Here is a 16,375-nt window from a genome sequence, read left to right on the forward strand (position 1 = left end):
GGGGCTAAAGCAGTGTAGATGTGGAGGGAAGCTAATTCAACAAAAAACCAGGGTAGAAGCAAAGGCATAAACTGGGGTGATGTTTAGGGGCTAAAGCAGTGTAGATGTGGAGGGAAGCTAATTCAACAAAAAAACAGGGTAGAAGCAAAGGCATAAACTGGGGTGATGTTTAGGGGCTAAAGCAGTGTAGATGTGGAGGGAAGCTAAGCAGCAAAAACAGTGGGTCGAAGCAAAGGCATGCAAAACTCTACCCTGTTGGAAGACTTATTCCTAGGTCTGGAACACGTTAATGGCCCCCCCTGGACAAATTACTGCCACTCAGGGGCCTAGTGTCACCAGGAGGGACAAGTATAGGCACATGTTGTGGGAATACCTGGCCGACACCAGCTCTTTCCTCTCCGATCCCTCTGTGCTCTACTGCCTATACTTATTTTTTCATCTTTTTTTCTGCACTGCACATCTCTTACCTACTTCCTTTGGGATCTTAGAAGTGGTGGTCCACTTTCAAAGGTAGTAATTTCAGGGCTGGAGTTGTCAATAGACAGTGTAACAGGAGTAGCTGAGGTATCGCTGTCTTAACCACTTTTTGGCACAAAATTAACTTCCAAAGCCAAGTATATGATGCAAGGACACCTACACACCTATCTCTGACACATTGGGGAGTTCACCCTCATGCGCCCTTTTGGCCTGCACCATCATGCGCCTCTTCCCAGCCACTCCACATCTACCAAGCTTTTCATTGCAGGCAGAAGTACAACACAACCCACCTCCATGCCCAAGCCTTTAACAGCCTCATCGATAAACTGCTGGCCCTGGAGATGTTGGTGTTTGTTTATGCTTCTGGATACCCAGGCCTTCCGTCAGCAGATGGCAGCTGGGGCACCTCCCTATGCTGGGCCTAGCCGTTACTACTTCTCTTGGTGTGCTGTCCCTGCCTTGCGCCTGCATGTGTCCCATAACATCAGTCGGGCCCAGAGCTCTGCGCTTTGCTGCAAGGTCCACTTGACCACCGACACATGGACAAGCGCCTGTGGTCAGGGATGCTGCAGCGCTTATCTTTAATGACAGGCAGGGTGAATGTGGTGGAGTCTGGTCCCTGGGTGCAAACTGGGGTGGCCTATCTCCTCTCCCAGGCCAAAATTCATGGCAGGAGTAGACTGAAACCCTACGATGCTGCAACCTCCACCCCAGCTACTAGCGGCAAACGCTGTAACACTGGCGTGGGGAGATGTCAGCAGGCCGTGCTGAAGCTGATCAGCTTGGGGGACAGACAGCACAGTGCCTCCGAGGTCAGGGATGCCATCCTGGCTGAGATGGCATTTTTTTTTCCCTGCTACACCTGGGGCCTGGCATTTTTGCGCCTGTGATAATGGCTGGAACCTGGTAGCAGATCTGGAGCTTGCCAGACTCAAACACGGTCCACGCATGGCCCACGTTTTCCAACTTGTTGGTGCCATGTTTCTTTGAAACCTACACCATTGTGCCTGATATACAGGTCAAAGTGGGGCCATTTTCGTAAGTGAGAACTAGCCTCTGCTAGGCAGAAAACATTCAGAGCACACTCCTCTCATCTTCGCACCGTTGGCTGGCGGAGGAAGACGAGGTGGTTGGAGTGGCATCTGATGTCCCTGTCCCACACGAGGCTAGAGGGTGCACTTCAGTGCATCCCATTGCTTCACCACAAATGGTGTGAAGGGGAGTGGAAAATGGAGGAAATGGAGAGTGACCCTTACAGTTGGGGCCAGCAAAGGCATGCCAAGTAACACACTGGCACACATGGCTGACTTCATCTTGGGTTGCTTTTCAACACATATTTCACATCATGAAGAACAAATAATACTGGATTTTTACAAGCCTCGAACCCCGGTCTAGGTCTAATGTCTGTTCCTTTCTTATATTAGGGGAGAGGGAAAAAAAATTACTTCAGTGATACGTTTAGCGTACATAAACTGACTATTAATGTGTATCCCACTTAGTGTTGTTAGGGTTACACACCGTCACAACCTGGCTAAAGCTTCTATAGCTGTTAATAAAGTCAACATAACTTTACGGTATCCAAAAAGACAGCTGGTACCGACAGAGAGCAAGACAAATGTCAACCAAAGCTGTGAGCTCTGAACACCCACAGTGACTTTGGCGTCATCATCATTATAAGGGAGCGGGTGGTAATAAATAACTTGGCAGTGCCTAAAACCCAAAAAGCTTATACAACTATATTTACATTAAGATACACACATGACACTCTTTAGTAGCATTTCATGAGACAAGCTGATAAGATCTTCCTTTGTGCAGTGCTATTTGAAAGTTAAACGCTGCCTTTATTTTAATTCTGGAGAAGGTGCAGACATTAGATTTAGAACATGTTGTCTTCATTGTCCAAATCCTCTATATAGGTAATGTGTTTTTCGGGCCGAGCTGTCTGGGAACGAGCTGGTGCAGCACTGACAACCTGGGTGAATATGGCAAGAGCCTGAGATGTAGGGTGAATGAATCCCCAAATTATTTGGGGAATTTCCACTCAGAAACTGGCACTATATACCAGTAGCAAAAATTGTGGGTGCACGTAACCCCAATATATTCTTTGAATTCCCAGTCACACAATGGCACTATATGGCAGTGGCAGGACCTGAAGGTATTTGTAACCCCAATATATTCTTTGCATTCCCAGTCAGACAATGGCACTATATGGCAGTGGCAGGACTTGAAGGTATTTGTAACCCCAATATATTCTTTGAATTCCCAGTCAGAAACTGGCACTATATGTCAGTGGCAGGACTTGAAGGTATTTGTAACCCCAATATATTCTTTGAATTCCCAGTGAGAAACTGGCACTATATGGCAGGACTTGAAGGTATTTGTAACCCCAATATATTCTTTGCATTCCCAGTCAGACAATGGCACTATATGGCAGTGGCAGGACTTGAAGGTATTTGTAACCCCAATATATTCTTTGCATTCCCAGTCAGACAATGGCACTATATGTCAGTGGCAGGACTTGAAGGTATTTGTAACCCCAATATATTCTTTGCATTCCCAGTCATACAATGGCACTATATGGCAGTGGCAGGACTTGAAGGTATTTGTAACCCCAATATATTCTTTGAATTCCCAGTGAGAAACTGGCACTATATGGCAGTGGCAGGACTTGAAGGTATTTGTAACCGCAATATATTCTTTGCATTCCCAGTCAGACAATGGCACTATATGGCAGTAGCAAAAATAGTGGGTGTATATAGCCCCAATTCTATTGCTAGGGGACTTGCTGGGTATTTCTGGGGTGAAGGTGGGGGGGCACACCGTTGGAACGGGGATCGGGGGTATATGTAGGGTATACGGGAATACACTGTCAGTGTATTCCATTCAGGAGCCTGGGAAAGCTGGGTTGCGGCGATTGAGCCCGTCAGTGCCACGTTACACTGACAAGCTTCTCCCTGGAATTGAAGTTATATGTAACCCCAATATATTCTTTGAATTCCCAGTCAGACAATGGCACTATATGGCAGTAGCAAAAATAGTGGGTGTATATAGCCCCAATTCTATTGCTAGGGGACTTGCTAGGGTGAAGGTGGGGGGGCACACCGTTGGAAGGGGTATCGGGGGTATATATCGGGTATACGGGAATACACTGACAGTGTATTCCATTCAGGATCCTGGGAAAGCTGGGTTGCGGCGATTGAGCCCGTCAGTGCCACGTTACACTGACAAGCTTCTCCCTGGAATTTAGCTCTTACAAGAGCTGTTGGTTGTCTTCTCTTTCCTATCCTAGCCTGTCCCTGCCTACCCAGAATCTAAGCCCTAGCTAACTGGACGGAAACCTCCGTCCCCGGTGAATTGCAAGCTCAGAATGACGCGAACCTGGGCGGCGCTGTTCTTTTAAATTAGAGTTCACATGTTTTCGGCAGCCAATGGGTTTTTCCTACTTTTTTCAAGGTCACCGGTGTCGTAGTTCCTGTCCCACCTACCCTGCGCTGTTATTGGAGCAAAAAAGGCGCCAGGGAAGGTGGGAGGGGAATCGAGTAATGGCGCACTTTACCACGCGGTGTTCGATTCGATTCGAACATGCCAAACAGCCTAATATCCGATCGAACATGAGTTCGATAGAACACTGTTCGCTCATCTCTAGTATTCAGGTTTCACTTTTACCAACAATATATGACTCTCTCTTTTAAATAAGTGTACCTTCTTAATGAACCTACTACAAATAGTGCAGCAATTGTAATTAAAAAAAGGAGTTTTCCAGCTCCATTCTCTGATCCAGTATATGGTATTGGGTCAGATGAGGACATGCATGAAACTTGCTGGGTCCTGAGGATTATTTTGACAACGGTCCCACCCAGTGACGTAACTAGCAATGACCCCATAGTGGCCCCTTAACACAGTATTATCCCCCATAGTGGCCCCTGCACACAGTATTATACTCCATAGTGGCCCCTGCACACAGTATTATCCCCCATAGTGGCCCCTGCACACAGTATTATCCCTAATAGTGTCCCCTGCACACAGTATTATGCCCCAATAGTGGCCCCTGCACACAGTATTATGCCCCATAGTGACCCCTGCACACAGTATTATCCCACATAGTGGCCCCTGCACACAGTATTATCCCCCATAGTTGCCCCTGCACACAGTATTATGTCCCACTGTGGACACCCACCGGGCCCCTAATGTCCCGGGCCCTGTGGCAGCTGCCTCCGCTGCTATGGCGGTAGTTATGCCACTGGTCCCACCCACCATGTAGCAGAGACTCAAAGTGTGTAGGAGCGAAAGACACTAAGACAACCCCTTTAAGGTTTCTGTCAGCAGAAAATTGGTTATAAACCTAATCACAGTGCCTTGAAACAGTTTTTACAGTTTCCAAATATGTCTTTCTTCAGCTTTGGAGTCCTGCGTTCATGTAAATCGTTGTTAATTTGCAAAGTACTCTGTCTGGGAATCTAGAGCTGACACCAAAGCCCAGACAAGCTAAGACATGCCACTAAGACATGCCCTCAAAGCTCCTTCATTTACGTAAACATGAACACTGGTTTGCATGAGATTGGGGCTCCAAAGCTGAAAAACAGAGGCATATTTGGAAACTGTAGAATCACATCTACAAGGTACTGAGATTAGATTTAAAGGGGTTGCTCCCTCTCTCACCAGCTTGCCTGTTATCTCTTCCTGTATGCTTTAACAAGATGGTGGGTGGCTTTGACTGTTTGATGGACAGGACACTATAAAGTACCTCACTAGATATAGACATTGTCTTTATCATGAGACATTATTTATTATGATTGCTAGAAATCTGATATTAATGCAGATCAAATAATATTATATGTACTATAAATGTATATTACATTACACAGGTTTGGAGAGAGAAAAAAACATAGATGATCCAGGACGCACAATGGACACACTAAACATTATCTTTGTGTTTACATACAGAGGTGTGTGTATGAACACTATCCAAGCCTTTGTCAGCAAACTGCAACTAGCTGACTGATTGTCAGGGCCTAAAAGCAAGTAATAAAAGCTATGAGAGCAAGAGATCTGAGAACTCAGCCCTCTCTCCCCCAGAGAGCAATGAGTTACATCATCTGACTTGAGATCAGATACCAGGCCAGGGACCAAGGCAACATTGTGTTTACAATGGGAGGAATAATTTCACATAGCAGGTAAACAAAGCATCATTTCTTAAGCAATGTATTTAGAAAAACAACTGAATTTACATAAACTAGTAGTAAAGATAGGATCCTTGATATGGGCATACCCCTTTAAAGAAAGAAAGGTTGGGGACCGCTGTGTAGGGTATCTGAAGGTCAAATCTAGCACATAACCTACTTTAATAGCTGTAACTAACACGACTTTACTTTCTAAATGCGTATAAAGCAGGCACACTACATCTCATGAAGACCACCATACGCAGATGTAGAGATTACCATAACCTAATAATTATTGGACAGAAAACATCACATTCATTATGCATCTGTTAACACTGGACACAAATGCTGCAAAAGATGTATTAATTGCTCTTTGTGACCTTCACAGACAGAGATCTTCTGACATTTCCAAGGTGTCCATCAAGCAATGCACACAGTAGTGACTCAACATTGTTCTATCATTTGCATCAGGCATATGACTCATAACCTTGATAGGATAGCGGTCTAAATCTTGCTGGTGTACTACCTGTACCCTTTATAGCATAGGTGACAGATCTGTAGTCAGACGTCCATCTGTTAGATTTAATACATTGTAAATGCAACCGCAGAATTGTGTGTGATCCCATGAGTATTCTATCAAATTTTATCAAATGCTTAAGATAATATTTCTTGTTAATGAAAATGTAATATTATCATAACTTGGTATACAAGAAAAGGTGCATTTTTTTCATTGAGCTGCTGCCAAGATATAAGCCTGGGGGATCCTAGTTTTCATAAACAATAACAGGGCTTATATCTTTGGAATGGCGGAATGGATCGGTATAAACAAAATACCTAAATGTGCAGGGTGACAGCACCTATCAGATGGGCTATGTCATTGGGATTTTAATATCTAGTGACAGGTCCTCTGTAGCAATTTTTACATCATGTCCGACAAGTGGGAGTGATTTAGTAGAAACATTATGTTGCAACGTTGTGCAAAATTGTTTGGCATAAACAAAGTCAAACAAAAGGTGGTGAAAAGTTAAACATAAATGTCTAAAGATACACCAAATCTAAGGGGGCATACATATGTTGTAACGCGGCGCTGATTCTGGTACAATAACTCACGTAAGAATCAGCAAATCTGCAAAACAAAATCTGATTGACTTCAACGGGTTCCGTTTCATGCCCGTAACACATTGAAGTCAATGGGAGGCTTTTTAACCTATTGATTTCAATGTGTTACGTGCGTTAAACGGAACCCATTGAAGTCAATGGGATTTCTGTTTTGCAGCGCTGATTCTTATGGGAGTTATTGTGCCAGAATCAGCGCCGCGTTATGTGTGAATGCCCCCCAAGACCTATATAAATCCATTTGTTTTAGAGTCTTGCAGAAAGTCTTGCTCGTGATGTTTTTTTTTCTTTTTAAGATTTTTTTCTAAGATTGGCTGTCTCTTCAATATACTTGAGAGGAACATGAAGAGCAATGAATAATACAAACTGGCATAAATTCTTATAATACTAATTCAATCCTTTGACCACATGCATGCTCACCCATTATGTGCTTACACAAATTACTGCAAAATCTAATGAAAAGTCGACCTGTCCACATGCTTTATTAAATACGTAGGGGATTCTCTGTGTTGTCTATGCCTGTGGCCTTTCCATCTGAAGATCATTTAATTGGCAATTATTTAAGCTCCTTGCTGTTAGTGGCTCATAAGTAAAGTAAACTTGTCTATGGTACGACGTAGCTAGGCAAATATGAGCTTTATTACAACTGAATGCCTGACCTTCACTGTAAAGATGAGTTATATTCATTAAAAGTGCAGGAAATAATTCAGACTGTGAAAACTCACAATAAGAGTAAAATCATGAAGCATAAAGAATAGAGATGAGCGAACACTAAAATGTTCGAGGTTCTAAATTCGAATCGAACAGCCGCTCACTGTTCGTGTGTTCGAACGGGTTTCGAACCCCATTATAGTCTATGGGGAACATATACTCGTTAAGGGGGAAACCCAAATCCATGTCTGGAGGGTCACCAAGTCCACTATGACACCCCAGGAAATGATGCCAACACCTCTGGAATGACACTGGGACAGCAGGGGAAGCATGTCTGGGGGCATCTAACACACTAAAGACCCTCTATTACCCCACTATCACAGCCTAACAACTACACACTTTCCACATTCAAAAAAACCTCTATCAAAGTGGGAAAATACCTGGAAACCTTCTTTACTCCCCAAATGGATGGACACAAATCCCAATTTAAGCTCAACAAACAGTAACAACCACCCCTTTAAATCACTTTCCCCATGACAACCACGGATGGAATAGACAATGGGAAATCCAAAAGCCCTCACCCTTAACTGTCATTTTGAGTGTGTGTGTGTTTGTGTGTGTGTGATGTGGTAAGACCTTCCAAAATTCACTTTTCTAGCCCTTAACATGAGCCCTTCCAAACAAAGTTACAGGACCTTAAACTGAGCTACCAGCAGAGATTGAGGCCCTTGGCATGAGTAGAGCCTTGCACCAGCAGTGTTTTTGGCACTTAGGGTGAGTTGAGCCTTGTACCAGCGTGTGTCCCTTAACATCAGGCGGGCCCTAAGTTCTGCGCTTTGCACAAAAGTTCCAAATTAACTAGGCTGAATGGTACAAACCTTAGTAGGCCCGAGAACCAGGAACAGGTCTTGCAATGGCTGTCGGATAACGCTTAAAGCACATTGTCCACCAGCCAGTCAGCCTCTACCTCCTCTTACCCAACAGTCTTGTCCTCCTTCCACCCAAAATTCCCAATCTTCCCAGAACAATAACCCCAACTGTCCCTGCTCCCCAGAGCTGTTCTCCCTTCCTTTGACTGTACCGCAACCTGCCCCTCCATTTCGCGATTCCACGGACCTAACAGACGAGTATCTGTGTCCAGATGCTCAAACACTAGAGTCTCCTCCATCTCCGGTCGATATGGTGGCGGATGACCAGCAACCCACCCTCATCGACGACGATGAGACGCAGTTGCTGTCAGGGCAGCCAGTTGACATGCGCATTGTGCAGGAGGAGGAGGCGAGACAGGAGTTGGAAGAGGAGGTGGTGGACGACGAGGACACCGACCCCACCTGGACAAGGCGGATATCAAGCTGGGAAAGTAGTGTGGATGTTGAGGCAGGTGCAGCACCAAAAAAGGTAGCTAGAGGCAGAGACACGTCCAGAGGCAGAGGTCAGCTGCTTTGCCGAAGCCAGGCCAGACCCAGAATGTCCGAAGATGTTCCCTTTTGTACCCAGCCCAGAAAAACTCCCCCATCGAGGGCACGTTTCTCGAAGGTGTAGAGTTTTTTCAAGGAATGCGCAGAGGATAGATATAGTGTCGTCTACACAATTTGCCTCTCGAAATCGAGTAGGGGCCCTGAGAAGAGCAACCTGTCTACCACTTCAATGCACCGTCATTTGGAAACCAAGCACTGCAATCAGTGGCAGGCAGCAACGGCAGGACAAACGTCGCCCGCCGTTCATGCCACTGCCTCTGCTCACAGTGCTGGCGATGCACTCCAGAGGACGAGCCAGGACATCACTTCATCTGCCTCTGCCACTTTGTTGACTTCTCCCTCATCCTCCCCTTTTCCTGCCACTTCTCCTTTTGCCCGCGCCATCATGCGCCTCTTCCCAGCAACTCCCCATCTCCCAGGCCTTACATTTCATGCTAAAGTACAGCACAACCCACCCACATGCCCAAGGCTTCAACGGCCTCATCTCCAAAAATCTGGCCCAGGAGATGTTGGAGTCCCGGCTGGGGGACACTCTGCTCTTTTTGGGCAGAGTGTCTACTGCGCCACCTCACTGTGCCGTCCACACCAGCACTTTCCCCCAAACATGAGGCGGTCCCTAAATTCAGCGCTTAGCTTAGCTGGGAAGAGGCGCATTATGGTGCAGGCCAAAAGGGCGGATGAGGGTAAACTCCCCAATGTGTCACAGACGGATATGTAGGTGTCCTTGCATCATATCCTTGCACCATACTTGGCTGGAATGGACTTTCATTTTGTGCCAAAAAGTGGTCAAGACAGCGATCCCTCAGCTAATCCCATTACACCATCCGTTGCCAACTGCAGCGCTGAAATTACCATCTCTGGAAGTGGTCCAAAATCTTTCTCTGCATTTAGCCAGGCTCGATGCTATGGTAGGCTCCAGGGTTCTCTTAATGCATATTGCATGGGGGACTCAGATGTGTTTCTCAGCACTGAGACCACCACTTCTGAGATCCCAAAGGAAGTAGGCAAGAGATGTGCAGTGCAGAAAAAAAGATGAGAAAATAAGTGTAGGCTGTAGAGCACAGAGGGATCGGAAAGGGCAGAGCTGGTGTCGGCCAGGTATTCCCAGTCAGAAACTGGCACTATATGTCAGTGGCAGGACTTGAGTGTATTTGTAACCCCAATATATTCTTTGAATTCCCAGTCAGACAATGGCACTATATGGCAGTGGCAGGACTTGAAGGTATTTGTAACCCCAATATATTCTTTCCATTCCCAGTCAGACAATGGCACTATATGGCAGTGGCAGGACTTGAAGGTATTTGTAATCCCAATATATTCTTTGAATTCCCAGTCAGACAATGGCACTATATGGCAGTGGCAGGACTTGAAGGTATTTGTAACCCCAATATATTCTTTGAATTCCCAGTGAGAAACTGGCACTATATGGCAGTGGCAGGACTTGAAGGTATTTGTAACCCCAATATATTCTTTGCATTCCCAGTCAGACAATGGCACTATATGGCAGTGGCAGGACTTGAAGGTATTTGTAACCCCAATATATTCTTTGCATTTCCAGTCAGACAATGGCACTATATGGCAGTGGCAGGACTTGAAGGTATTTGTAACCCCAATATATTCTTTGCATTCCCAGTCAGACAATGGCACTATATGGCAGTGGCAGGACTTGAAGGTATTTGTAACCGCAATATATTCTTTGCATTCCCAGTCAGACAATGGCACTATATGGCAGTAGCAAAAATAGTGGGTGTATATAGCCCCAATTCTATTGCTAGGGGACTTGCTGGGTATTTCTGGGGTGAAGGTGGGGGGGCACACCGTTGGAACGGGGATCGGGGGTATATGTAGGGTATACGGGAATACACTGTCAGTGTATTCCATTCAGGATCCTGGGAAAGCTGGGTTGTGGCGATTGAGCCCGTCAGTGCCATGTTACACTGACAAGCTTCTCCCTGGAATTGAAGTTATATGTAACCCCAATATATTCTTTGAATTCCCAGTCAGACAATGGCACTATATGGCAGTAGCAAAAATAGTGGGTGTATATAGCCCCAATTCTATTGCTAGGGGACTTGCTGGGTATTTCTGGGGTGAAGGTGGGGGGGGGGGGGGGCACACCGTTGGAACGGGGATCGGGGGTATATGTAGGGTATACGGGAATACACTGACAGTGTATTCCATTCAGGATCCTGGGAAAGCTGGGTTGCGGCGATTGAGCCCGTCAGTGCCACGTTACACTGACAAGCTTCTCCCTGGAATTTAGCTCTTATAAGAGCTGTTGGTTGTCTTCTCCTTCCTATCCTAGCCTGTCCCTGCCTACCCAGAATCTAAGCCCTAGCTAACTGGACGGAAACCTCCGTCCCCGGTGAATTGCAAGCTCAGAATGACGCGAACCTGGGCGGCGCTGTTCTTTTAAATTAGAGTTCACATGTTTTCGGCAGCCAATGGGTTTTTCCTACTTTTTTCAAGGTCACCGGTGTCGTAGTTCCTGTCCCACCTACCCTGCGCTGTTATTGGAGCAAAAAAGGCGCCAGGGAAGGTGGGAGGGGAATTGAGTAATGGCGCACTTTACCACGCGGTGTTCAATTCAATTCGAACATGCCGAAGAGCCTAATATCCGATCGAACATGAGTTCGATAGAACACTGTTCGCTCATCTCTAATAAAGAATAATCCTATCCAACTAGCTAAATATTAACAGGGTATACAGACTGTTGTGCCAGGTCAAGTTTTGTAGGAATTAGGTGTTAGGATGGGCTGCGCAGAGGCGCCCGACCCGAACCCTGTCCAGCGCCGGAGTCACTGCTGGTTCCGGCGCTGGGGTAGGCCAGAGACTCCGCTTGAGTGTGCAGAGGTTCCGGTTTCTCCCTAGCTCCAGGACCAGCGGTGGGCCAGAGGCTATTTAGGCCTCATACTGGCTCTGGCTCGCTGCTGGTTATTCGTTCACTCACGGTATCAGCTCCCTTCTGTCAAAAGCCTCTTTTGCTCCCTGTCTCCTGCCTCCTGTCCCTGCTCTTGGATTCCCTGGATTGTTTGACCCGGTTTGCCTTAGAGACCTCTCCTCCTTGATGGTGATTTGGTACCTTCCTGTCCTTCTGTGTATGACCTTTGGCTTTCACCTAACCTCCCTTTGGATCCTGATTTGGCTACTCCATTGACCTCCTGCGTATGTCCTGGCTTCCCCGACTAGCTCCTGCCTCTGCCTTCTGCTACCACGTGACCTCCAGTTATCGACTTGGCTTATTTGACCCCGTAACTGCTTCTTGGGGGTCTGCATTACTCCGCTGGATTACCCTCCTGCTCATCTGCACTCCAGTCCATCCTGCTCTCTTGAACTTCACTCTCAGGTTATTGTCTGGGTTCCTCTGAGTCCTCTTATTTGGGGTTCGCTGGGTGTGCACCACTCTCTAGGCAGTTGCGGACCTGGGCCTCGGACTTTTTTTTTTTTTTAATTCAAACTTTATTAATTTTTTCAAAGTATAGAGAACAACAACAGTACCATAGGCAAAATAAGAGAACAACAGAGAAAATGAGCATAAGACCAAAGACCATGACCATCCATAGAATAACAGCTGTCCATGGTATACGAAAAACAGTCAGGACCAGGCCCAAGCGCAAAGATGCGCTTCAGCATAAAGAGTCCAGAAATAACAATATCAAAATAAAATTTGAAAATGGAGAAAGGTAAAGGAGGGGGGTGAGGCAGACGGGAGGGTAGGAAGGAAAAGGTTAAAAAAAAAGAGTGAGGGGGGAGGAGGGGGGGGGGGAGATGAGTGAAAAGAGAAAATGAAATGAGTCGCAAACCAGAAAAAACTCCAATATGAAAACAAGTAAAGTCCGCGCAACCATCTGGAAAGAATATGGCAAATGGAGCTATCAACTCTCAGCAGAGGCCGACGCAGCATCCAGGGATTCAGAGCAACTCGGTGGAAGTTGCCAAGTCGCTGGTAACTGTAGTGCCTCTTCCTGCACCGGCATCCAAGAGGGAACAGTGATAGGAGGGATGTTCAGAGCTCCCCATAGGCGCTCCAAGTCCTGAGGCATACGGACCACCAATCTCTTGCCATTGTGAGGAACCGAAAAACCGAAGGGAAATAACCAGGCATAGCTAAACCCCTTAGCTCTCAGGTAATCCAAAAGTGGCTTCAGCACCCGGCGCTTCTGAAGGGTAGAAGGTGCCAAGTCCTGATACAGTTTCAGCAAGTGTCCCTCATAGGATAAATCAGCTGCATCCCTGGCTGCACGAAGAAGATTCACAGTATGCATATGGGAAAAAAGGGCACACACCACGTCCCGTGGCGGGGCCTCTGCACTAGGTTTGGGGCGAGCAGCTCTCTGGATCCTCTCCAACTTCATTTTTGAAGCGACATCCACACCCACCAATGAGGAGAAGACACTGGCTGCAATAGAGGGAAGCTGTTCTTCCATGTAGGTTTCTGGGAGACCCCGTATACGCAGATTTCTGCGGCGGGAGCGATTATCCAAGTCCTCCAGCGCCAAATAAGTGTAGTTAAAGTGAGCGGCATGGGTATCTAAGCGTTCAGATACGGAGGAAGCCACATGCTGCAATTCTCCCTGACAGGTCTCCAGCCTATCCACCTGGTGGGTCACATTAGCAAAGTCCTCGCGAAGAGCAGTGAGCTCTTTCAGCACAGGGGCCATAGCATTTGAGAGAGATTGAGACAAAGTCTTTTTTAAATACCCCTTAGAGATAGATGACGAGGAATTATCCTGCAAGGAGCCATCCCCGTTGGAGTCAAGTGGCACTGCACGCTGTCCGCTCAATTCCTCAGGTGCCAACTTCCCTGGAGAAGAAGAAGATCCCGAAGCCTGCTGTTTTTTAAGGAATTTTTGCATTCCCACTGACTGGAGTGGCCTGTCCTTTGGTTCCGGAGAGTCACCAGCCTTACCCCGGCCAATCTTGACCATGGTCACTCAGCTGACAGGTTGAGAGCCTCCTGTGCTGCTGCTGATGGTTTGGTATGCAGCTGAAGAAGCAAACAGGGTTCAGGGGCAGGAGGGAGGAAGTGAATGACAACAATATGAATGATAATAGCAGCAAGCAGAGATGGAGCAGAGCTGAGTTATGTTGGAAGCATCAGTGAGATGGAAGAAGCAGAGCTGATTGTAGCAGGAGAGCCCTTAGATGATGGGTTCAGGTGGCAGAAACATGCAGGTGATGAAGCAGGGTGTTCAGTCCAGCAGGCAGACAGCAGGCCAGGAGGATGGATGAGCTGGGGAGCTGCTGATGAGGAGAAGGTCCCTGAGGAACTGCAGGTGGATTGTAGAGCAGAGATGGGGTCTCAGCGGCAGGTCTGGGCCTCGGACTTTTACCTAGTCCAACTCCACCATCAGGAGCTCTGGTGAAGAAGGGCCTGGTTACACTCCGGTTAGGAGAGCGTAGTACATCCAGGACTGTTTTTGCCTCAGCACGTGGAGATCCTGGTTGCCTTGAACTTACTGAGTTATTTTGTGCATCAGGTTCATAACACTAGGACCATAGAGACCACGGAAAGCAGAACTCTCCATCCACATCCCCATCACTTTTGAACAGTTTCTTTCATTAGTTGAAAAGTCAATACATTGAAGCTATACAATGCCATACATTAACCAAATAATGCTACAATATCTTGCCCATACAGTGCTGCCATATAGTGTGCAAATACCGTATAATGCCTAAATATTGTAATACTCTCATAGGGTGTCCACACAACATTGCATTTCCTTTAGGCTGAAGCCACACCACAGAGTTACCCTATGAAGTCCTCTTTCCTGTTTTATGTTCAAACAGACACTACATAGACTTTTTTTTTTAAATATTTTCCTCTATGAACAAGGAACACAAGAAATGCGTAAGAAATCATGGAGCTTCAAGATAAGCAAGAAATCATGGAAGGGAAAACACTTTGCGTAGGTTTGATTTTCCCTTCTTTACACATGGGTGCAGATTTATCAAACCCCTATGCCAGTTTTTTAGATTAAAAAAGTCACAAACCGTTGGTTTGAAATTTTATACCTGCCATTTGCAACAAAAATTGTTGCAAGTGATGTTTTTACAAAAATGCGCGCAAAGGCAATTCTGACAGTTTTCTGGAGTACATGATAACTGAAATATATGCCACCCATAAATAAACTCCTATAGATGGAACGTTACATCACTTAGACTCTAGTTATATATGCACTTTGATGTCCTTGCATGCAGCGTCACATGTTCCCCAGGAAAGATTTTAATTATTAAGTTCTTGGGTTATTATAAGTAACAAATGAAAGCTTTTACTTACTGACAGCACCTTGCTCCTCCTGGAACTGAATCCCCCTCGCTCTCAGCACCACCACTGTCAAACGGCCAAGATAATCATTGTAGCTAAGTGAGAACTGGATGTCTCCATATTCTGATGGTGGCTTTAAGAAGAAGATACAAATGTCAAAATGTAGCAAGGGTTATTTATTGCAAGGTCCTGAAAATAAGGGATGACTTTTCAGATTCCTAGAATAGGTTAAATTTCCTGGACAACTGAGAATTGTCACAGGTCTTACACAGTGGATTACCTCTAAATTTTCTTGTTCCAAGTCTCGCCATATAACAAGTTTCCCATCATCCGTCAAATTCTCATTTTTCAAAGGAAAGAGAACTTGTCCCAGTAAATGGTGTTTCTTTATTTTATCCACGTGATAGACAGAAAATCTTAAAGTCCTTTGATGTACTGTTTTTCCAGAAACCTGTGAAATATCATGTAGAATTCAGCGCTACAGCAGGATCCAATGTCAGTATTGATCTAGCATGGTCATTAAATAATGACTACAATAACCAAGAGACAATTCTGGAGAGGACAGAGATATCTTGGACGGCAAGATACTGCAACACACCTCCATGCAAGTAAAGGATTGTACTGTACTTTTCTGCATAGCAAGAGCATAGACCATTTATTACCAATTTATGCATAGTTTGGATATGGTGTTCTGCTAAAAACTACCTCCATGAGTGTAGGCCAAATTTACACAGGGCAGTTTAGTGATTCTTTCCTCATCTAAGGTGTGAATTAGACTGCCTCCAGTGTGTGGGCCTTAGGCTGAGTTCACACAGTTTTTTGGTCAGGATTTTGAGGCCGAATCCGCTTCAAAATCCTGACCAAAAAAAAAAAAGAGCTTCCATTGAAATCAATGGGAGCCAGTCAGTTCTTTTTTCCCGGGAGCCGTTTGTTCCAGCTCCCAGAAAAAAGCAGCGACATGCTCATTCTTCAAGTGGATTCGCCTCGCAACATCCGCCTGAAGACCCTTCCCGACAAGGCCCATTCATTTGGGCCTAATCCGGAGCGGAGTGCTGACTGGACGCCGGTGAACTGCACTGCATCGGCATCCAGTCGCAGCTACCCATTTTTTGGTCCGGAGTCTGAGGTGGCCTCCGCTTCAGCTTCCGGACCAAAAAAATCCGTATGAACCCGGCCTTATTGTGAGAAATTGCATACACCTCCCTTGGGCCTCCACTTAAACTCTT

The 16,375-nt window shown here is 46.0% G+C and overlaps 1 protein-coding gene across 1 annotated transcript in view; it reads right to left on the minus strand.

The window, feature by feature from the left end:
* Positions 1–16,375, minus strand: part of LOC142219097 (synaptotagmin-15-like) — a 61,377-nt gene that overhangs the window by 27,081 nt on the left and 17,921 nt on the right. The window contains exons 5-6 of the mRNA XM_075288062.1: positions 15,430–15,600; positions 15,162–15,282 (exon numbers count right to left, since the gene is read on the minus strand). Coding sequence (XP_075144163.1) covers positions 15,162–15,282; positions 15,430–15,600 — 292 coding nt within the window. The remainder of the gene's footprint in view (positions 1–15,161; positions 15,283–15,429; positions 15,601–16,375) is intronic.

This window comes from Leptodactylus fuscus, chromosome 10, assembly GCF_031893055.1.
Source record: "Leptodactylus fuscus isolate aLepFus1 chromosome 10, aLepFus1.hap2, whole genome shotgun sequence".
NCBI lineage: Eukaryota > Metazoa > Chordata > Amphibia > Anura > Leptodactylidae > Leptodactylus > Leptodactylus fuscus.